This window comes from Lissotriton helveticus, chromosome 10 (genome assembly GCF_964261635.1).
Source record: "Lissotriton helveticus chromosome 10, aLisHel1.1, whole genome shotgun sequence".
Lineage (NCBI taxonomy): Eukaryota > Metazoa > Chordata > Amphibia > Caudata > Salamandridae > Lissotriton > Lissotriton helveticus.
In genome coordinates, this window is record NC_136071.1 from 93,273,580 (window position 1) to 93,296,439 (window position 22,860).

A 22,860-nucleotide genomic window follows, 5' to 3' on the forward strand; every position below is an offset into this window, starting at 1 on the left:
CGAAGTGCACTTCGCGTAGCTACGTGTAGCGCTACTACGCAAACTACACCAAGGGTTAAATCTTATGCCTTTGATCTGGATTGCCCAGAAAGGAAGTTGCTGCCTTCTCTCCTATTAATGGGGGCAGAACACTGGTGCTAATGCCCCGGGGAGAGCCGGTGAGGTTTGAAAGTGCCATTTACATAAAGCACATCGAGGGGGCCGTGTAGCCATGAACTATATTGCATTATGGTCACAAGGGCAGTTCCACCATTTTATACCCCAGTCCGAGGAGGTGGGTGGTTCTCAGAACACTCTTTTGTATGGTTTCTTGATAAGCAGACATGTGGAAAGTGCATTTGACTCCTTTACACAAGTACCAGCTTCTTGAAAGAAACGTGGATTATTATAATTATGGGCATCTCTGCTTGAAGTCAAATTTCTTAGGGGATAGCAGGCACTCACTTAAAAGTTAAACACTTTGATTCCAGTATTCTTTTGAGAGACTAGAACATACTTACCTATCGGCAATTTAGTCACAAATTAGCCACACCTGCCAACCTGTGAAACTCCGAGTACGATGAAAATGACGTAACAAAATACAAGCAATGTCCGCTTTCATCTGAGCTGAACAACTCATAACGAGAGGTAGCCAGCAAAGTAATTCACTTTATAAAAGTCAAATGTTAGGAGTGAACCCATGTTACCATCCTGACAAATTAACAAACAGTAAGTTGCATTCTGGAACTTGAAGCTTCCAATTTAAGATTGTAAGAAAATAGCAACAAACAAATGCTACTGACTAAAAACGCAGGAGCAACTTAAGGCTTCACGAGGGACAGGCAGCTACTTGGTAGCTTTTTAATGTGCTCTTGCTATTTTTGGGCTAGCTCACTGAAATTGTGATTTGGCTTTGTTGTGCAAAGATAATGGTGCTCACAGTGCGACAGCATCGGAGGATGGGGCGGAAGAAGGGCATGTTGACTGCTTCACCGGGGGACACCCTCAAGGGACATCCCGGGACACCCCCAAGGGACAGCCCGGGACACCCTCAAGGGACAGCGGGTGCCCTGTGCTCTGGCTGAACATGCTTGGTTTGACATAAAAGGTAAGCAGCATTGACATCTGTGTTTATTTGCTCATGTTGCAATGACAAAGACTCGCAGTGCAACCTTCATTCCTGGGAGCAGAGGGAACGCTGTGTAAAGCCTGGGAATGCTGTCTAAAGGGGAATGCCAAATAAGGGTCCCAATTTCAAAGAAAAGGGATGCTTTATCACTCCAATAAAGAGTGGAACACTTGGTGTTTGCTGCTCACTTGTCTTTTTTCATTCAACTGATTGGATATCGCTACAATTCAGTGACACCTAAAGTGGGTCTGGCAAAAACAAAAACGTTTTTATTTAACATCTTCCCCGCATTAGAGAGACGGGGCAAAACGAGATGCGAAATAAACATGGTGTTAGCTCTTTTTTAAAGGCTCTCTTTAAAAGGGATGGTGTTTGCATACAAAAAACATTAGTTGCCTGTAACATAAACAGAGACGCACTGTTAGCGCCGGGACACTCCTGCTGGAGTAGCTGCGCGCTTTATAAGTACTGTTCATTCATTCATCAAAGGTTTCTTGTTGATTAGTGACCTATACAGGGGCGGCTCTCATCATTTAGTTTCTTTGTGCACATTGGGGGTCCTGCTTCTGCAGCTGGTTGCTGCTCACCGGCAGGCATGCAGCCCAATCTCTGCGTGGGTCAATGCCGACGGCAAATATTGTAGCTGCTGTGCAGAAAATATTTTTTTTAAGGGTTGCTGCATACAGCTGCTAGAAAGCACAGGGGACCACACACTGGAGCCCACCATCCTTGGGGTTCGCAGGTAGCAGGTCTTCGACCTGGAGTGAGCGGGGTGTGCCTATAAACTTGGCTCCGCCCGCAGTTGGTGGAGTTTTTGTCGAACTCCACACTCCAAGTGGACCGCAGTGTGTCAAAACTCTGCGAACTCTACTTGTGGAGTAGAGTTCACTGCCTTCCCTTACTATTTTTGCTTTTCCTTTAAGCACTCTATGGAAGTGTTTTGGTCTCTCTCCTCTGTACTATGTCCCAATTCACTTTCCCCTCGACCCCCCCTTGTTGCTTCCCCCACCCACTCGTCCAGCCGCTCTTTGTTGTTTCCCTCACCCAATTCAGGGCATCCATTTCTTCCCCTACTCTTCCTTATCCCTCTTGGCTTTTTACAAATATTTTCCCCTGCTCTTCCCTTGCTTTCCCCTCCCTACTTATCACCATCTTGGCTGTCCCTCTCTATAATTATTTTACTTTAAAAAAAAGTTTTTTTGCCTGTCTCACCATCTTAAAATGGGTTATTATCCACAGCAAGAGAGCAGCCTACAAGTGTGCATGCAAGGCAGACACCAAGAAATGGGACTTATATAAGAACAAATGCCTTTAAAGATAGTCACCATGGATGCACATGCATCCACCGCACTCATCTGTGAATGGGTTTGTTCAAATAATACAAATTCATTTAAAGATAGTCACCATGGATGCACATGCATCCACCGCACTCATCTGTGAATGGGTTTGTTCAAATAATACAAATTCATTTAAAGATAGTCACCATGGATGCACATGCATCCACCGCACTCCTCTGTGAATGGGTTTGTTCAAATAATACAAATTCATTTAAAGATGGCCGTGGGTTGCACACGCATCCACAACAGTCATCTTGGAATTGGTTTGTTCAGAAATACAAATACATTCAGCGATGGCCACAGTAACTGCTCGCTCATCTACCAAGGCTATATTTAATAGGTTTGTTCAAATCTTTCAAATTCCTGCAAAAATGACCACTGTGGATGTGTGAGAATCCATTGCGACCTTCTTTGAATGCATTTCTAATGTTTGAACAAACATATTTAAAGATAGCTTCTGCACATGTGTGCTTCCACCTCAGCTAACAAAAAAGGCATTGGCAAAAGCAATAGGTTTCACTGACCTGACGTGTTTGCCAGTGTTTGTTTTGATTGCAGTCCGTATTCTGCAGACTTTGATTTTCCGCATATATTTGTATTTGAGAGCAGAAGCTTGTGTGAGCCCATAAAAGAGACTATTTAGGAGCTAAATGTGAAACGAAGGTTGCAGGGGAGACTCAAGTTGTGGGCAGGCCTGGCAGTATGGCTATATTGTAGAGAGAGCTATGCCAAATGTCTGGTGGGTTCACCCTTGGCTTTCACCTCTGCTGACATCCGTCTTTGCTATCCAGTGCAGCTTCCATTGATAATCCAAGCTTTACACCTCCTTTTGAGATGGGCAGTTCTCGAGTGAGCAAAATGCACTGAGCACAGGTAGAGTACGTTTGCACCCGGTGATGTCCTTTATTAACCACAGCATTGCTCTTTCTCTCTTGCAGGTATGCGCGCTCTACACTATGCCGCCTGGCAGGGCAAGAAGGAGCCAATGAAACTGCTGCTGAAGTCTGGCTCAGCTGTCAACATCCAATCCGATGAAGGTCAGATCCCCCTGCACCTGGCGGCCCAGCATGGGCACTATGATGTGGTAAGAGCCCCTCCCCTTCGTAGTCCATCTCAGCAGTGCTAGGATTCCACTTGCTATCTACTTATTTATTTATTGTATTTTTATATTTATTATTTATGTTTTTATCTGACTGTTTTCTATAGCTCAGTAAAACGGTAAAAACATGTACAGCTTCAGGCCGAGTGCAAGCAGTGATGCTCTTTTGTAGGGTAAAGATTGGCACTCTCAGCTCAATGTCACATCTGTAAAGGGACAAACCAAAGTCCAGACCCTGCCTGCACAGCAGCACCCTCTGAGTGGCCAAATACTGTTGCCTGTCCAGCTTTTTTCAGCTACCTCCCTGTGATGTGCAAAGCTTTGCTCCAGACCCTAGATGCACAACATCTAAGCCTGTAAAGGTTAAGATGCTGCTCGAGCCAGTCTAACTACTTGCCCTGGCAGTAGGTAAATGTTGATTCCTATCTTGGCTGCTCCATACCAGATCTACACCTAGCACTATCAATGCTTCTCTATCCATGTACATTGTTATAGTTACTGCGGTGCTATTTAGGAGTCGGGGACTGGACGTAAAGACCGCCATAGGGCTGCTCACCTCCTAGAACATAGACGTCCGGGGGCGCAGTGAGAGAATCCTAGAATCCTAGCACACATTCTCCTGACTAGCACTGTTACCATCAATCTCCCTGCTAACTCACACGCTTCTCACTAGAACCACTGGTCTAGCTAATATAGCTAGCAGGCATGCTAGCTTTCCTAGCCCATGATCTCCTAACTTACACAGCTGGTCCACATGCTCCTAACCAGTATGGCTAGCTAACTTGCTACTGAATAACACAACTAGACTATATGCTCCTGACTGTCACTGCTTGCATACAGGCCCCTGACTAACACATCTAGCCACATGCTCCTGGCTAGCATTCTGAGCCCACAATCTCCAAGTCAAGTCAAGTCAAGTCATAACATTTATATAGCGCACTACATACCCAGAGGGTTTCAAGGCGCTTAGGAAGGGGAGGAGGATTATTTGTCAAATATCCACGTTTTAAGCTGCTTTCTGAACGCTAGGTGATTCTTGGTGAGGCGAAGGTAAGCGGGGAGTGAGTTCCATGTTTTGGCAGCCAGGTATGAGAAGGATCTGCCTCCCATGGTGGTCTTGTTGATGCGAGGTACAGTGGCGAAGGCTTGGCTGGAAGAGCGAAGTTGTCGGGAGGGGGTGTAAAAGGACAGTCGAGAGTTGAGGCAATCTGGTCCGATGTCGTAGAGTGATTTGTGTGCGTGGGTAAGCAGTCGGAAAGTAATCCTCTTATTGACGGGTAGCCAGTGGAGGTCTTTAAGGTGACCAGAGATGTGTTCGTTGCGTGGGATGTCTAATATGAGCCTGGCTGAGGCGTTTTGGATTCGTTGTAGTTTCTTCTGGAGTTTAGCGGTGGTACCTGCGTAGAGGGTGTTTCCGTAGTCCAGTCGGCTCGTGACTAGAGCGTGGGTGACTGTTTTCCTTGTATCGGAGGGGATCCAGCGAAATGTTTTTCTGAGCATGCGAAGAATGTTAAAGCAGGAAGAGGATACGGCGCTGACTTGTTTGTTCATTGAGAGTGAAGAATCCAGGATGACGCCAAGGTTCCGTGCGTGGTCTGTCGGGATGGGTGCATTTCCGAGGGCTTCCGGCCACCAGGAGTCGTCCCATGCAGAGGGGGATTTACCTAAGATGAGGACTTCTGTTTTGTCTGAGTTCAGTTTCAGACGGCTTTGTTTCATCCATTCGGTGACTTCTTTCATTCCTTCGTGTAGGTTAGTTTTGGCGGTGCTGGGGTCCTTGGTGAGAGATAGGATCAGTTGAGTGTCATCCGCGTAAGAGATGATGTTGAGGTTGTGTTGGCGGGCGATGGCCGCGAGGGGGCTCATGTATACGTTGAAGAGGGTGGGACTGAGTGAGGATCCTTGTGGTACGCCGCAGATGACTTCGGTGGCCTCGGACTTGAAAGGTGGGAGGCGGACTCTCTGGGTTCTTCCGGTGAGGAACGAAGTGATCCATTCCAGTGCCTTTCCTTGGATTCCGATGTTTCTGAGGCGTTGTAAAAGGGTGCTGTGGCAGACTGTGTCGAAGGCTGCAGAGAGGTCGAGGAGGATGAGGGCGACTGTGTCTCCATTGTCCAGCAGAGTTCGAATGTCGTCTGTTGCTGCGATGAGGGCGGTCTCAGTGCTGTGTTTGGCTCGGAAGCCAGATTGTGAGGGGTCGAGGGATTTGTTGGCTTCGAGGAAGGCGGCGAGTTGGTTGTTGACGGCTTTCTCGATGACTTTGGCCGGGAATGGAAGAAGCGAGATGGGGCGGTAGTTTTTGAGTTCGGTGGGGTCTGCTGTTGGTTTTTTCAGAAGGGCGGTGAGTTCAGCGTGTTTCCAGTCTTCTGGGAAGGTAGCGGAGTTGAAGGAGCAGTTGATGACGTCTCGGAGGTGCGGAGCTATGACGGAGTCTGCTTTGTTGAAGATGTGGTGAGGGCATGGGTCTGTGGGGGATCCAGAGTGGATGGAGTTCATCAGGCGGATGGTGTCCTCAGTGGAGATTGGCTTCCAGGCGTTAAGGGTGTTAACGGGGGGAAGATGGTCAGCTGATGGTAGGGTGGGTTGGCTTCCGGGTTGGTTGACAAAGCTGTTGTGGATGTCAGCAATCTTGTTGTGGAAAAAAGAGGCTAGGGAATCGCAGAGGGTTTGAGAGGGGGTGATGTCGTTGGAGTTGGCCGAGGGGTTGGAAAATTCCTTGACGATGTTGAAAAGTTCCTTGCTGTTGTGGGCGTTGTTGTCAAGTCGATCTTTGAATGCTGTTTTCTTGGCTTTTCGTATCAGTTGGTGGTGAGTACGGATGGCGCTTTTGAAGGCGTCCTTGTTGCTGGTGGATGGGTCTTTTTTCCAGGCCTTTTCAAGTTTCTTGGACTTCTTGAGGTCGTCGTTGAACCATGCGGCCTTCTTGATGCCAAGTTTGTGTTGACGTTTTTTCAGTGGTGCTAAGGTGTCGGCGGTGTTGGATAACCAAAGGGTGAGGTTGGAGGCGGCTTCGTTGGCGTTAGAAGAGAGGGCTGGGGAGGTTTGAAGGAGCGATGTGGAGATCTGTTCTGTGGTGATTTTGTTCCAGTTTCTTTGTAGAGTTGGTTGGAGGTGGATGATGGGTTTCGGCTTGTTGTAGGTGAAGTGAACGCAGCTGTGGTCAGTCCAGAGGAGATCCGTAGTGTGGCTGAAGGAGACATGGTTGCTGGAGGTGAAGATGGGGTCGAGAGTGTGACCTGCGATGTGGGTGGGGGAAGTGACCAGTTGTTTAAGTCCGAGGTTGTCGAGGTTGTCTAAGAGGGTGGCGGTGTTGCGGTCGTTGATCTTTTCAAGGTGAAAGTTGAGGTCTCCCAGAAGGATGTAGTCTTTGGAGGGGAGCGCGTGTGGGGTGATGAAGTCCGTGATGTCTTCACTGAATTTTGCGCGTGGTCCTGGTGGTCTGTAGAGGAGGGTGCCTCTGAGTGTGGTCTTGGGGTCGATGTGGATCTGGAAGTGAAGGTGTTCGGAGTTGGCGAGGTTGGCATCAGAGCTGGTTGAGATGCGGATTGTTTTCTTATGGACGATAGCGATTCCACCTCCTGTATGGTCGGTGCGGTCCTTGCGTGTGATCTTATAGTCATCAGGGATGGCGATGGCGATGTCAGGGGCGGAGGAAGCGTTCATCCATGTTTCCGTTAGGAAGGCGACGTCAGGAGAGATGGTGTCTAGTAGGTTCCAAAGGTCAATGGCGTGCCTGTGGACCGAGCGGGTGTTGAGAAGGATGCATTCTAGGTGGTTGGGGTCGGGAATCTGTGTTGTGGTCGTAGCGGAGTTGGTGACGGTGCTGCTGAATTTGCAGGAGTAGCAGGAGAAAGGTCCATGGGTGCGTCTTGGTAATCTCCAAGCTACCAGACAGATTCCTGACTGACAATACTAACCCACAGGCCCCTGATTAACACATGTAGCTAATTTGCGCCTGACTACCATTCTTAGCCAACAATTTCTCTATTAACACAGCTAGCCCATAAACTCCTAACTGACATCATTAGCCCACACGCTCCTGAATAACACAACTAGCTCACATGCTGCTGATTGGCATTGCTACCTCAACCCCATTATTAACACACCCGACTGACTGTGCAAGCCTCAGAATCTTTACTGACACTGATGGCTCATGAGTTCCATGAATGTCACCGCTTGCCCTCAAGCTCTTGACTGGCACCCTGAGCTTCCAAGCACAAGACTGGCTGCTAGCCTGGAGGTGATGGCTAATACTGCTGGCTTACAAGCTCCTGAATGTTTCTGCCAACGCTTAAGCTCTTAACTGGCACCAAACTGCTGACAAATACTTGTAGCCATGAGATCCAGATGGACAGTCCTAGCCTTCAGATCCAGAGTGGCAGTGCCAGGGTCGACCTAAAGGATAGCAGTGCTAACCTCAACCTCCTAATGGGCAGTGGTAGCCTGGAATACCTAAATGGTAGTACTTTTGCTCCTGTATGGCAGTGGTAGCCTTGAGTACCTGACCAGAACTGCTAGCCTTGAGCTCCTGTCTAGCAGGGAGTGATCTTGACTCCTGATGTACTGCTCGCATCAGTCTCCTGACTCGCAGCCTTGAGCTCTCAATACTTATTCATCATTGTATGTCTTTGTTCATATTATGTGTATTTGTATTGCGCTTAACAAACCCAGTAGGATATCCTGGCGCTGATCAGCTTATCACTTTTCATAGCATCAGACCACCTCTCAGTGCTGTTTTCTTCTTTGTCCAGTCAGAGATGTTGCTGCAACACCAGTCCAACCCCTGCATCATGGATATTTCTGGAAAGACACCCTTGGATCTGGCTTGCGAATTTGGACGAGTTGGGGTGAGTGTTTCAGGTGTCCCGGAGAGTTCCCAGACCACTGAGCGAAATGTATGAGTTGTGCCCTTTCAAAAGTGTAGCCGGCCGACAAGAGGAGGGGAAAGAGAACTGTGTAGAAAACACTGGTGGTCTTCAGGGCAGGGTGAACAGAAGTTGCCAGGACGTGATGAATGGAACGGACGCTGAATTTGTGGGTGTGTTAGACCACCTGTATTGGTCAGAACTTTGCAGTATCTGTAGAACATTTCATGGCGGAGAAGATATGGGGGGTTCTCAGCCCAGGATTTGTAAAAATAATTTAAGGACAAAGGCCTACTCTAAGAATTTCGAGTTTTTCACGCAGACCTACAAAAATATTGATGCTGGAATATTGACTACCACCATATTGTTAAGTTAGGTTGATAAAGTCAAGTGCATATTTACTATTCCTAATTAAATGTAGGGGTGGGTGTAACTTGCGTGATTCAGTGTAGCATAGTTATGCGGAATTACCGGAAAAGCCTGCGAGATTACTCATAATTACATGGAAATAGTCATTCTAGATTTAGCTCTATATTCTTAGTGCAAAAATGCCTCCTAGCATAATAGCGCTAACTGCAACAGAACACGAATAGTAGTGCAAGCAGCTGCTTGTCCTCGCTAAATGTGCTCTTTTGGTGGGATTTTCCTCCAACCTATTCCCGGCATTTAGCTCTATTTTCTTAGATCAAAATGCCTCCTTGATTCCAAAATGGGAGCAAGAATGCATTTTGTGCGAAGAAATAACGGTAAATGTTTTCCCCGGGTAGGATTTTCCCCTAACTTACTCCCGGCATTTAGTGCTATTTGCTTAGCACAAAATGTACCCTTGCATTCAAAATGAATGCCAGGATGCATTTTGCTATAAGAAATAGTGCTAAATGCAGGAGAACATGAAAAGCGAATGTGAGCGACCACTCGCACTTGCTAAACGTGCTCTAAAGGTGGGTGAAATATTCTGTTCCGCGGACGGAATTGGTGAATTTTTCGTAACTCTGCGTTATTCTTGTAACACACAGTTCGCCCAAATTCCACCAAATCGCTGTGTGATGGAATATCCTTGCAGACAGCTCCAGAACGGTAAGTTGGTGAGCCTGAGCCAGATTTGGCATCACCGGTGTTGATCGTTCGCACTCAGAAGGCTGCCGCAAAAGTAGAAAATCTACTAGAGCGGCAGCAAAATCAGCTTGAGTAGCTGCACCCTCTGGTGCGCCTCGTGGTGGCGTTCACGTTGATTTTTCAGCATGGAACGTGCTGCCGTGCTGAATTACAGCGCAACGTGCCTATTTCCCCCCCCATTGCCGGGACTCCGTGGAATCTCACTGAGTTTTTCTGTCAAATTCCGTAAGTTCCGCCCACCCCTAATTTTTTCCGCAACGTTACTCATAATCACAAAGAGTAACCACACAATTATGGGTAATTCTAAGTCGAAGAGTAACACAGAATTACCAACATTGCTCCCATTGCTGCAGCATAATTGAAATTCTGCCTGGGCCCAATTAAATGTGCATAGAAGTGTAGTTACGAATAGTAAATATGCCTATATATAAGCTTATATTGACAATATAGAGGTATTTAATATTTTTCTGTCAATATTTTTGCCCGTCAGTGTTTGTGACTTTGGTATGCTGACATACAGCCGTAGCGGGTGATGTATTTGTAAGCACATGTTAAGTCCATTAGGACAGCATCATTGTTAAAAATGTACAAGATGGGTGCGCTTCCCTAAGGTTTTTATTCCAGAAATGCATTTGTAACTGGTGTACTTATAACCCCCTTCGTCTGTACAATTATAATTCTCCTTTCGCACAGCAGTCAGCACCTATGTGTCTGGGAAGTTGCCCCTTTCTCTGTAAATGTGAAATGCTCCCTGGCCTATTACCTGTACCCAGGCACTCCTCGACCTCTTTCTGCATTGATATTCTCAATAAAATGTTTTAAATGTTTCCCATCTTTAATCATCACCGTATTTGTGATGGGCTAAGGCCTTACAGTGGTAACAGATTTGTATGATGTGTTACCGACTTTGGCAGCATTTTAAATACTTATTATGCCAAGAAATAATTTTGGATTGTGTTGTGTTGTATTGCAGAGCAAGGATTTCCAGTGTGGCTGCGGCCCAGGCCATTTAATCTTTTTTATTATATTTGCCCCAGGAGTCCTGGTGCAGCATTGGGTGGAGAGGGGTGTTCCGCACTCTCAATCCTCCACACATCACAAATGTATGTCAATCATGTGCTCTGGCCCTTGCAAAATCAACCCCAAGTTAAGATAAATGCTCTGGGGCCTCTCTAGAGCAGGGATGCCACCTAGATGGAGATATTGAAGTGCTGAAAGCCTCACCCAGGCAGCACTAGGTTATACATGTGCAAGGTGTAAGCCTTCAGGACCATGTAGCTGGCTCTTCCACTGCCCATGAAGGCTTTGTTTCCCAAGAACCTCTAGCCCCTGTGGGGAGAAGTAACTCTCTGCTCTTTCGCTGTCTAACTCTCTTTCCATCTATGCTGGTCACACTGGTAAATGTACCAGTTAGTGCAAGGCTTCATTAGACGCCAGACTGAAGATACTGTAAAAAGGACAGGAGATGAGTCTCTCGCCTCCCATGGTGCTCTCTGTTGCCTATCCTAGTATCTCTTGAACGTTGTCCTATGGATGCTAAATCTCTACCATGCCCCAATTCAATCCATCCCCTGAATTCTGGATCCTTCCTTCCCCTCTTTCTTCTGCCTTCTTTCCTACTGTCCTACCCATTATCTCTTCGCTCTACACTCCCTTGTCATATGCCTAAGGCCTGCTTCTCACTGCACATTCTCTCTCCATCTGGTGAGTTATCAACATTCTGGAGAAGACCTGTCCACCTACAAGACTCCTTCCTCATGTCTTCTGTATTGTCCAACCCTTTCAATCACTCCAATCCCTGATCATCGCCTTGAGATGATTATCGGGGAGGGTAAAGGAGTACGTGAAGCCCAGCTGAAAAACTAGACTGCATGAGCATATACTCGGAAGCTTTTAGTGCCTAAAGATCTACCTACTATACATACCTTCCTTCAGAGGTTTGACAGGTGCCTAAACTCCCAAGGACTTGAATACAAAAATGCCACCACTGATATTAGAAAGGTAGATTAGCCCAATCCTACAATAGTGAGTTTAGCTGGATTTAGAAATTTAAAATGGATATACGTTTTTGTAGAGAGGTATTTATGTATGGTAGACATTCATGGAATCTTTGTTCTTGCGAGTCTGTATTTTCTGTGTATGCAACACTTGTAGGGAATGTGAAGCACTATACTAATATCCCATATAAAATAGTGAAATCTGACCAGTGCCTCTGTGTGCGGTTCTGTCTGCTGGAGCAGTCACATGCTCTCTAATCTACATCGCTGCAGGTGGTCCAGCTGTTGCTCAACAGTAACATGTGTGCGGCGCTCCTGGAGCCCAAACCCGGAGACACGACGGACCCCAACGGCACCAGCCCCCTGCACCTGGCAGCCAAGAACGGGCACATTGACATCATCAGGTAGGTGTGGGTGATTTCCACTGCACTGTAGGAGTTTGAAGAAGTCTGGGATCTGAAGCTCCACCAGACCTCCGAGTCTCCTCACTTTTGTATGTTCTTTTTTCTTGAACTCGCATTTTGAGTATTTTTTGGGGACGCTATGGGAAAGTGACTTGCAAATCTTGATCTTCTTAAAACGGGTATGCGCATAGTGTGTGCTGTTCTGTTTAAATGGAGCAATCGATGAACGATGTCACAATACATTTCAAAACTCAAGATGACATCATCAAACTCTTGAATGCCAATTGTTTGTGGCTGTTATAGATACAGGAAAGATCAAAGATATCTGCTTTTTTATTTATCACCTGAGACAACGCATGCTCTGTTGCTTGCCAAGATCTTTTGTAACTTAAAGCAAACCTAAAGAGGCATTTGAGCCTACTCATTACTTATCATTGATTTTGTTCATTGTCACTCTTATTTTCTTGCTTCTCAGTGGTTAGTGAGTGTGAGCGTGTGTCTGCTTCAGTTTGTCTTAATGTATTTGGCACTCCCTGGAGCATGGACCAAGTACTCATTGATTTCTTCATTAGTGTTGTTCTGTGATGCTTGCAATGTTATTGCTGTACTTGTTTTGTGTTTCTCGCAAACAACTAATTTACAGGTTGGTAAGAACTTTGTAGGTGCAAATTGCTTTATATCTTAAAGCTATTTTTGGAAAGCGTGCAAACATGAAATAAAACCCTGTACAATGTATAGTAATTTTCACTCTAGGATATTGTCTCTGACCCTTAAGTATGGATATTTAAACCTTTCGAAAGCATGGCTGTTATATATTCATTAGTTTGCTTCTCTTCGTTTGAGGATAATCTATGTGTGTGTTTATAGCCAATTGACATTCCAAACACGTGCCGTGAGGAATCGCTGGAGGTTCAGTTATCAGCGGATCTGAATGGTTGCACTCATATGGTAATGTGCTGCTTGAACAAAGCTACCTATTTTCTACAATTCATCTGGATTTGATTCCTAATAACTGCATATTTGATGATGAATAAAACATCCTCTAAATTATAAAACAGGTAACCCACAAACATATTCTGGCAGCCTGACATTTTGACTGATTATGGAGCTATAAACATACTCCCTTCCTTTTATACTATTGTCAGAATGTATGTGTTTTTAAGAATTAACGTTTGCCAGTGTGTCACATTTACTTATTTGTTGGTTAATTGTTTTATAATATAGAGGGTGTTTTATTCATCATCAAACCCGCAGTCTTTTCACGAGGTCTATTAGTCACCCGTAAGTCCCTTTAGCTTTACTCACCCCTAAAAGCTCCCTTACCTCCCTTTACCTACACACATCCCTGAACCCTAAAAATCCCCCTTACCTCCCTCTGCTTATCCAAATCCTAAAATCACTCTTACCTCCCTTTACTTCTACTCAATCCATAACCCTAAAATCAACCTCACCGCCCTTTACCTAAACCTGAACCCTAAAATCAACCTCACCTCCATTTACCCCTACCCACCCCTAAAATCACCCTTACCTTCCTAAACCTTTACCCACCCATAAACACTAAAATCATCCTTACCTCCCTTTACCTCTACCTACCTCATAACATTAAAATCACCCTTACCTCCCCCTATCTCTTTGCACCGCTGAAACCTGACATCACCCTTACCTACCTTTACATCTACTCTAATCCCAAATTAACCTGTTCCCCCTTCAGCTCTACCCACCCTGTAACCTAAAATCTCACATGCATCGCTTTACCTATACCCACCCCTAAAGCCTAAATACATTCTTGCCTCATTTATTTCTACCCACTCAGAACCCTAAATTCTCCCTTACCTCCCTTTACCTCAACCCATCCCTAAACCCTTAAATCAGCCTTACCTCTCTGTACCTGGCGCTAAATACTAAAATCACTCTTAGCCTTTACCTCAGACCCACTCCTAAAACCATCCATATCTTTCTTTTCTTCTACCCAGCCCAAAACCATAAAACCACATGCATGGTAAAGTAATGCGTAGTAAACGTTCAAAGACTTACGTGCACGTAGTTACCTGTGTTTGTAAAGACTGCGTATAAAAGGTCCTGCGTGGTGAGGCTAGGTGGTAAAGGCTGTTTCATCTCAGGACATATTTCTGCCCCACATTAAACATTCTCCTAATTCACCCTTGCACCCCTAAATGTTTTGGGGCCACTGTTGGTTGTTTTATGCCCTTGGTTATGTTTGGGAGGCATCTTCACCTCTTTGACGGTGTGGCCTTTCCCCCACCCCAACCCACTACACTTTAGGTCTGCCTGAGACAGAACATGCATCGTCGCTTGCAAGACATTTTGTTTATTTACAGCCTACCATTGATTGGCTTCCTCGTCACTATCATTTCCTTGTTTCTCTTTGGTCAGCGTGTGCTGGCTTTACTTCCCCTTCCTGTTTTGGTCCTTACCCTGGTGCATGAACCAAGTACTGCTTCACTTAAAAAAAAGATTGATGCATACATGTGTATTTTTATTACTTGTTGGTTTACATTGCTAACAAGGTGTTATTGTCATTTGTTGCTCTCAACTCCTTTTTTTGTGACGTCAGAGAATACGAATATAGTTATGTGCCTGCCTATGTCTTACATTGTTATGGAGATAATCTGACTTCTCTTATAACAGATGTCTGCTGCTCTTGTGGACATGTCTTGCTTTTCCTGGAACCACCATCATGGATGTTCCTGGAAATGCTTTGTGAGTTTGAATGACAGCTCTGTCAACATGACGGAGCTGTACATCACACTTGCATTTTTGTTTTCTTTGAGAAAAAAAAAGAAATGACTCCCTCATAATGGTAGCACTCTCCCATGGAGTGGGGGTAATTTAAAAGTTTTCACTGCCCACCTTACTGACACGTTTTTCATGGCAGTGACAGGCAGTGAAAACTGGCCATGTGTCTGCCCACTCTAGATAGGGCGAGTGGGCAGATGGCCAAACCTCCAATGGCCCTTACTCAGTTAGGCTCTCTGAGGTGTGTATCGGTGATGGAAATGGAGTAGTCTCTCCCATCTACACACTGAAAGTTTGCCCTCAAAATGAGGCAAGCAGACATTCAGGTTAGTGGAAAGGGTTCTTCATTTCTGTTGCAATAGAGTAGCCTGGCACCAACATATAAATCATGCCCTTAATCGCTCTGTGCCTAGAAACAAGCATTGGCAAAGCCAATAGACTTTGCCTTTACGTGATCAAGTGGCTTTGTCAAAGTTTTTAGCAGTGCTAGCTGCTGTACAACATGGCCTAAAGTTAAAAAAAAACACAGTTAGCGCTGGTGTGCTTGGGGTACCTTTAACACTGAAATGCAGGAGGTGTAATGAAAGGCACAGCTCTGAAATGTAGTTTAAGATAACAAAATTGAGAGAATATTAGCACCTTAGAAATATGTTAATTTGTATTAGAGGTATTCCTAGTCTACTGACCTTCACTATTATGGGCAAGCAAGAAAGGAGGACAAGGGAGGGGGCCTTAGGGGTAGGAGGACGGGGCAATCAATGAAAGAATCGCTATGGCTAGTGCTTTTTTCTCTTGGACAGGGGGCAAGAAAGGAGGATGCAGGAGTGGGTGTGAGGGACAGGGAAAGCAAGAAGGAAGCAGGAGGAAGTGGTAGGGGTAGGGAAAAGCAACAGTGAAGTGGGAGCGAGGGGAGCAACCAACAAAGACAAGAGAGGGGTGGGAGAGACAGGCAAAGACCCTGCAAAGACATGCACTCTTATGGAGTGCTAGAATAAAAGTTAACAAAAATACCTTTACAAATGTGTGCGGCCAGTGTAAGGACAATGGTGGCAGACAGGAAACCGTACTTGGTCCATGCTCCATGGGACAGAGGACCGCACGAAGTGAAAATGGAAGCATGAGGCGCTGACCAATGAGAGGCAAGGAAATGAGTGACGTCAAAGCCAACCAATGGTAAATAATGGTAAGTAAGGGGCAGGCTCTAAGCCCATTTTAAGCTTTTTTTTCTTTTGAGAAGAGATTTCACAATGACAGCACATGTGCTCTATCAGGCAAAACCTAAAAACTGACCTGGTGTAATAAAATCAAGTGCTCATGTAATGCACACTAATGCTGTGAGGCCAAGTTTGTGCTATAAAAAAACTGCAAAAAAGTGTCGACATTTGTTGCTGGTATAACTTAATAAAATAGTGAGGCATCATGTATTTTATTCAAACCAGAGGAGATAGGAACATAATAAAGGCGTTGTAAAATGTAAGAGAGGGAATAGGTGTGAATTGGACATTATCCTTTCATGGAGCAGTGAAAAAGAACGATAGGCATGTGCACAGTAAAAGTGCCTGTCAATACAATTCAATGCAACAATATGGACACAGAAGAAACAAAACAAATGAACGTGTGACTGTGTTACATTACTAATAGATTACTTTGGTCCTGTAGGATATAAACAACACACCAGCCTGCACTCTCTAAGCAGTCAGCTTCTTCAAATATAATAAATCTAAATGTTATTAAAATGGCACATTATGAAGGATGGTTAAGATAACTTATTGTATTTAGCTAAAATATAAACTCCTTCAACATCTTGGTTCAAAAATTCGAACTTGAGAACCACAGCAGGATGTGCATTAATAGTTCATATTTTAAACATCAGGGACAAGTTTCATTTCAACCAAAAAGTGAGTACAACCATGAATCTTTTAATGGAAACGAGACAGTCATCCCTGTCCAGAAAGTCTCCCAGGCTTTCGGTTTTAGCTCACAAATCCTGAGCCTTACACGTGATACTTGTTCTCCAAGTGCATGCTAGTTAAATGAAAAATGACTCTATACCACAACGCTAGTTCAGAAAAATTATGTCAACCTGGCATTGTTGTAAGGAATCCTCATTGTTGAAATAGCCTTCAGGTATAAATTGTGCACATTTATGAAGTGAGAGTGGATGACTGAGCCCAATCCAAGATGGCGACTGGGAACATGACATCAGCGCTTCTAGATTCGATCCGTGAAAGCCCTTCTGGCAAGCTGGTCCTTGCAGTCATGAAAGCATGCCAAAGTTACAGTGTGGAGTTAGCCACAACATTTGTAGAAATGTGAGCAGTTTCCAGATGAGCGGTTTCTACGTATATTTATATAACAGTATTTTTATTTTATTTGGTGGGGTTGTAATCATTCTGTGGTACCCACTTCTGAAACGAATGCTCTGGCTCTGAGTTAAGCAAAAGATAATATTCAAACTACTACTCACTGTGTTAGTCCTTTCAAGGAAATTGCACTCACTACCGAGGCAAACAAACCCGCCACTAAATCTAGGATACAATCTCAAATCCCAGTCCAGCATTTGTTTGAGACGCCCAAATATAGAACAACAAGTATTGGCATAGCCAATAGGTCTCGCCTTTGGGACCTTATAAAGGGTTAGTCATGCAGCACATTATCCTGGGTGGGCTCAGAAAATTCCAGCATGGAAAGTTGTGTTGAAAAGAAAGCCAAGGCAGGCTGGAGGTGTCACACTGGCACAGCGCCTTGTGCAGGTACAACCTGCATGAGAGAGAGAAAGTTGGGAGGGGCAAAGAAGTTAAGTAGATACAGGAAATGGCTTAACACGTGTGCGTAGTTTGCGCAGCTGAAAAAAATACAACTAGGTTGGCAGGGATAGTGGCAATCACTTGACCGTATTTACATATAGAATCTTCAAGTGTCCAATAGAGAGTCTAGAAAAGCATTGCAATTCTGATTCACAAGATTTAAGTAAATGATTTGCGCCCATTTTTTCCTGATCTCAAACGACCCTCGGTCACAGGTGGAGCGACGATGTCTATCCTCTTTCCCCAGTGCATCAAGTAAAGTTTATTCAAATGAGCCGATGTTGGGAACAGTTTTGAAAACGTCATGTAATTTCTCTTAGGGCTCTCTATTGGCATCTTGAGCGTAAGTAATAATGTTCATGGGCAGTTCAGCATGCGCCCCAAAATAAAATGTCTCGTATTTCCAATTTCAATTTTGCGCGCGTGCACATGAACCTGCACGCGAACGCACATAAATAAACTTTTGTGCACAACAGAGTTGAACCAATGCTTAATTTGAAAAAAATAAGTGCCAGGGGTCTCGCCAGGAGGTCACTGCTGCTTGCACCACACATCGCCCCTGCCATGGTGCCAATGATAGTAACAGCACAACTACCAACCTTCATACTCCTACAAGTGTGACGATTCAGACTATTTCAGGTCCCGCAGAGCTACACGAATGGCTTGTGCGCCAGGTAATAGTCATTTTAATGTACATTGAATTAATAAAATATCTGCTGTTGTGGTCATCTCTAAATTAGCCAGACAGTACCACCTTGTGGCAGACTGTCACAAGCCCCAGTGTTGACAATTAAGTGCCGGTGCCGAGCACTGGAGACCACCAGCTCAAATTAAGCACTGAGTTGAACAATCTAAAATGGTGTACTTTGCTCCAACTAATACTCTTTCTGAAAAGGGGCCTTTCATGCAATTCAAAAGGGTTCCTGAAAAAGCATCTATCACCAAAGTGCCCCGAAGCCCTAACTGGGTGCGTGAAGCTCTAAAGTATATATTCGTTTAGACACTGCTTTGTTCACTCATTCATGAACTTATTTATTTTTCGGTGTTCTTTGGTTGATTCACTCATGCATTGAAACTGTAGCGGGGTTATGTTTAACATGTGATTACTCACCCAGCAAGGTATCGAAACATGAGCCTGTGCACAATGCAGGACCCCCCCTCTCGGTAAAGCAGGGGCTAATGTTACCCCATTCAACCCATCGCAATTCCAGAGGTGACAAAGACAAGTAGCGAGCTAGACAGCTGACAGTACATATTTTTAATTTACATTACATTTTCAACCAAAAAAATGTAACGCAAAATCAGAACACGTGAGTGCCTTTTTATCAACTATTAACCCCTGCGTGAACGGTCGACGGAAGCACTACCTCCCTAGTGCTGCCATCGGCCAATGGCCGACGGAGCCCCGCCCACCATTTAGAACACCCGCACTGCGGCGGAAAAACCGCCGCGGTTAAGGTGTTAACTGCGCTCCATTCCAGAGTTTTTAAGCCTACACAGCGACGGGGTTCCCCAAAAAAAAGTTGCCTTATGTGAGTGTCTACTTTGTTTCCAAGAAGCAATCTGCAAATCTACAGCACACACATACTCTGATTTAAACTTAAAAAAAACAGGGAAAGACCAACAAAAGCAAGAGTTCCTTGATACGCCTCTCAATGCGTCGGAGCTCTATGGTTAAACAAGGGGGTGGGGGTCATCTACAGTCCGAGACAGACTCAGGTCGGTTGTGACCGGAAGTGACTTGTTGCACACCACCCGACCTCCGTCCAGGTCCAGAGAGAGGCGTAAAGAAGACTGCGCGGCCCACTCTCAATCACACAAGAGTGGGGCCTCACCTCATAGGGCCAGGACATTGATGACATATAGAACACTCCTCCTGGAGTGGGTGGGAGTAGAACACATGCGTAGTAGCGTAACTGAGTGGGGACGGGGGTGATGCCGCCTAAGGAGGAGATGGGGTCGAAATGCATTATACAGAAGCCTCGAAACTCACCAGCAGCGTTAGTAACATAATTAGCTTCAAATATCGAAATCAGACTAAATCTACAAATTGAACTTGCTTAATTGGCCCAAAAAGAAAAGCCAGGGCCCTTCTCGGAAGGCCACTGCAGCTTGCACCACATATTGCCGCTGCCAATGTCATTTCCAACATAACCCCTAACCATCTCACTCCTAAAAGTGTGACAATTCTAACTATTTTATTCCACACTAAGCTATAATAATAGAAAGGCTGGTATTCATTTTCCATGCATATTGTTTTAATAATCACGGTTGCTGTGCACATGTCAAAATTAAGGACCGCACCACCATGTGGTGGACTGTCACTGGAACCAGTGCGGACATATAAGTGCTGGCGCTGAGCACCGGCAACCACCGGCTTAAATTAAGCACTGAAAAATACCAGAAATGTGAAAATATTTATAAACAGTATTAGCAGTAACATACAGCAATGGTAATCGGGCCCTGTTCACTTCAACCTTGGGTTCTTTAGGCACAATATATGTATAGTGTAGAACAGGAAGGCCCTGATGCTTCTAGTGTGTGGACACTATTCACTGTCAACTACAAGTGTCGTTTAAGGAAATAGTGTAGGAGGCATTTCTTCTGCTGTGCGCTATCTGGCTATGGGCAAGGAGGCTTCTGTTCAAACGGATTGGAAATTCGTCTTATTAACCATTGTTAATTTTTTTTAGTGTTTCCTATTTTAGCTTCTGGGCGCTGGGCCTTACCTAGCAATTTTCTGAGCTCCACGTTCTGCACATCCAGGAACCGTAGAGCCAGACTCTTGCGCTCGTCCTTGGCCCACACCATGAAGGCTTTCATGGACCTGCGGATGTGGGCTTCGGGTTTGGGCTCCCTCTTTTAGGAATGCAGTTTGCCTCTCGGTCGCCCGTACTCTTCAGGTGCTTGTCTTCTGGGAGGTTCAGGGCTTCGGGTGCCCACTGGCAGTGCCTGAGCTGCGTCATGCCCAGGGTAGCCGGGCAACAGACCCCCACCTGCAGCTGGTCGTCACTGGAGTATCCAGCATCGGGGCTGCTCATCACTGCGCCGGGCCGGGCTTTTGAGGGCAGGAGCAGAGGCCCGGTGGGGGAGAATACATTGCTCGCTCATGCAGAGATGGGTTCTTGGACTGTCTGAACTGCTGAAACTCTCACTGGCAGACCTGCGACAGGTAGGAGGCCGCACTGTCCCCAGGCGCTTCTTCCTGATCTGCTGCCAACGGGGTGAAGGCCCCTTTAAGCAGATGAGCAACCAATCAGGCGGGGGGGTTGAGTCACTCTTTGAGACGTTAGAGGTAGGATGATGGGGCTGGAGGGCTGGAGCAGCCCCTGGCACCTCCTCCCCCTATGGGTCACAGTGAATCATTCTGTGTCCATTTTATTTATCCATGTGTCTGTGTTTATTTATTTGTTTGTTTAGATTAATATGTTTTTTATTCTTTCATTCATTCACTATGACGAAGCTGGCATCATACCAGGAAGTTAGACGTACATATTCATGATAATATTGTGATTATATTGTTCATTGAAATAGCAACCACCAGACATTAAGCTGCATCTTGGCGTTTGATATGCAGTGGTAGTTGTGGCCGAATCCGGTGGCATTCTATTTTTCAGCCTAGAAAAGATGAACGGCTGCTTCCGCCCTTGGGACTCGGCCCTTGTTGTCTATAGGCACAGATCTCTGACGTAGGTACCAACACATTATTGCTCATGAACTCACCTGAGGCCTACCACTTCATGTGACTTGACAACCATGTTGTTCACACAGTCTAGTGTGGGCTCGTGGCTCTGACTTTTACAGAGCAACATCGCTTTTAGAAACAAGCGCGGCCGCAAAGGTGAAATAGTACTCGTGCATGCAGAGCGTTTGCCTTGCGGGAGCGAGCCGCTGCAGGCGCGATAATTACAAATAGATGGTGCCGCTACTTGCTCCCACAAGGCAAACACTCTGCATGCACGAGTACTCCTTGGAAACAGTGCAAAACATGCACGAGTTTCCAAAAAGTACAGTGCGATGGCAAGAGGTCCCTCCTAAGCAGAGCTTGCGCGCTGCGTAGGCGAGACCTAAAAACAGAATAGTGAAACAAGTGGGAGTTCGGGGCATTGCTCTGTGGAATGCTTTCAACCTCTTACTGTGAGCCTGCCCAACGTGCCATCCTTTAAAAAGCCCTGAGGGTAAAACTCTTCAAATAAATCTACCACACATAAGATGACTTCTCAGGGATCCCGCATACTCGTCCTTGAGTGTCTGTTTAGTACTAGCTTTCAGCTCTCTCCATGACCTCTTTATATGAGTTCCCCATATCTGTTCGCTGTACAGTCCCATGCTGTTATAGCACCACCTGGTATTTCCTCCTTCCCTGTGGTGCAAAGTGGCCTTGGTGTCATGTCCACTCATGAAGTAAATGAATGAAGATAATGGTGGTAAAGGGGTTGTAAAATAGAAGACAGGAAAAGATTACCAACTGCAATTAAATATGTCCAGTTAACCTCTAGGCTTAAAAGCTGTCCATTTTATGGGCTAACAACTCTTGATTAAACTTCCATTAGTATTAAGAGAAGAGCTGTTGTTACTGGCTTCTATTCAAATCTAAAACTGTGCTTCATAGTGCCGGCTTATTTGTCTACTTCACGCCTCGAATTTCAGTTGTTCCAATGTTATAGGTTGGGAGTCAGCTGTCCAGATTGGTTATACTTGACACATGGCACACAATGTCACTGGCCCCATTGGCCCAATCCATAACTGTTTGTGGACTTCACATTTCGTTATCCTGGAAGCCTCTTTGCTGTGTTGTCACTTTTTCTCATTACTCAGTCTATGCCTAAACACCTCTCTGCTTTCTCGCCTGGAATGTTACTGATCTGCATAAGATTTTCCAGCTCTGGGGATGCATTAATTGTAAAAAAAAAAAAAAACTCTTGAGCAAATTTTTGATGCAGTGCCTGGTGCCCAGGACTGACAAATCTTTAAGTGAAGTAAACATAATGACAAATGTAAATGATGGCTTTTTTCCTTGCAAAGAAATCAGTACACCAGTTCAAACTAAAGCTAATCTCAATGCCTTCTGGTGTAATTTAGGGGTTTTCAGTTATCAAAGCCCACTCTGATCCCAATATTCGCAAAGGTGATGCATCAATTTGAGTTGAAAAGTAATCATTTTGATCATTTACTTCTGCATCAATATCTCTAACGAGCTTGAAAACCCAGACGTGCAGTATTGGCTCTTTGAAAGATCAGTACAAGATATTTATTTTATTACAAATGTCTTTCTATCTATCTATCTATCTATCTATCTATCTATCTATCTATCTATCTATCTATCTGCTTTTTTTAAGCACCAGCTGTACCTGATGGGTACCTCAGAGC

General features: G+C 45.2%; 1 protein-coding gene across 1 annotated transcript in view; it reads left to right on the plus strand.

The window, feature by feature from the left end:
* CASKIN1 (CASK interacting protein 1) overlaps positions 1 to 22,860 on the plus strand; it is a 776,040-nt gene that overhangs the window by 447,620 nt on the left and 305,560 nt on the right. The window contains exons 4-6 of the mRNA XM_078664842.1: positions 3,384 to 3,529; positions 8,296 to 8,391; positions 11,796 to 11,926. Coding sequence (XP_078520968.1) covers positions 3,384 to 3,529; positions 8,296 to 8,391; positions 11,796 to 11,926 — 373 coding nt within the window. The remainder of the gene's footprint in view (positions 1 to 3,383; positions 3,530 to 8,295; positions 8,392 to 11,795; positions 11,927 to 22,860) is intronic.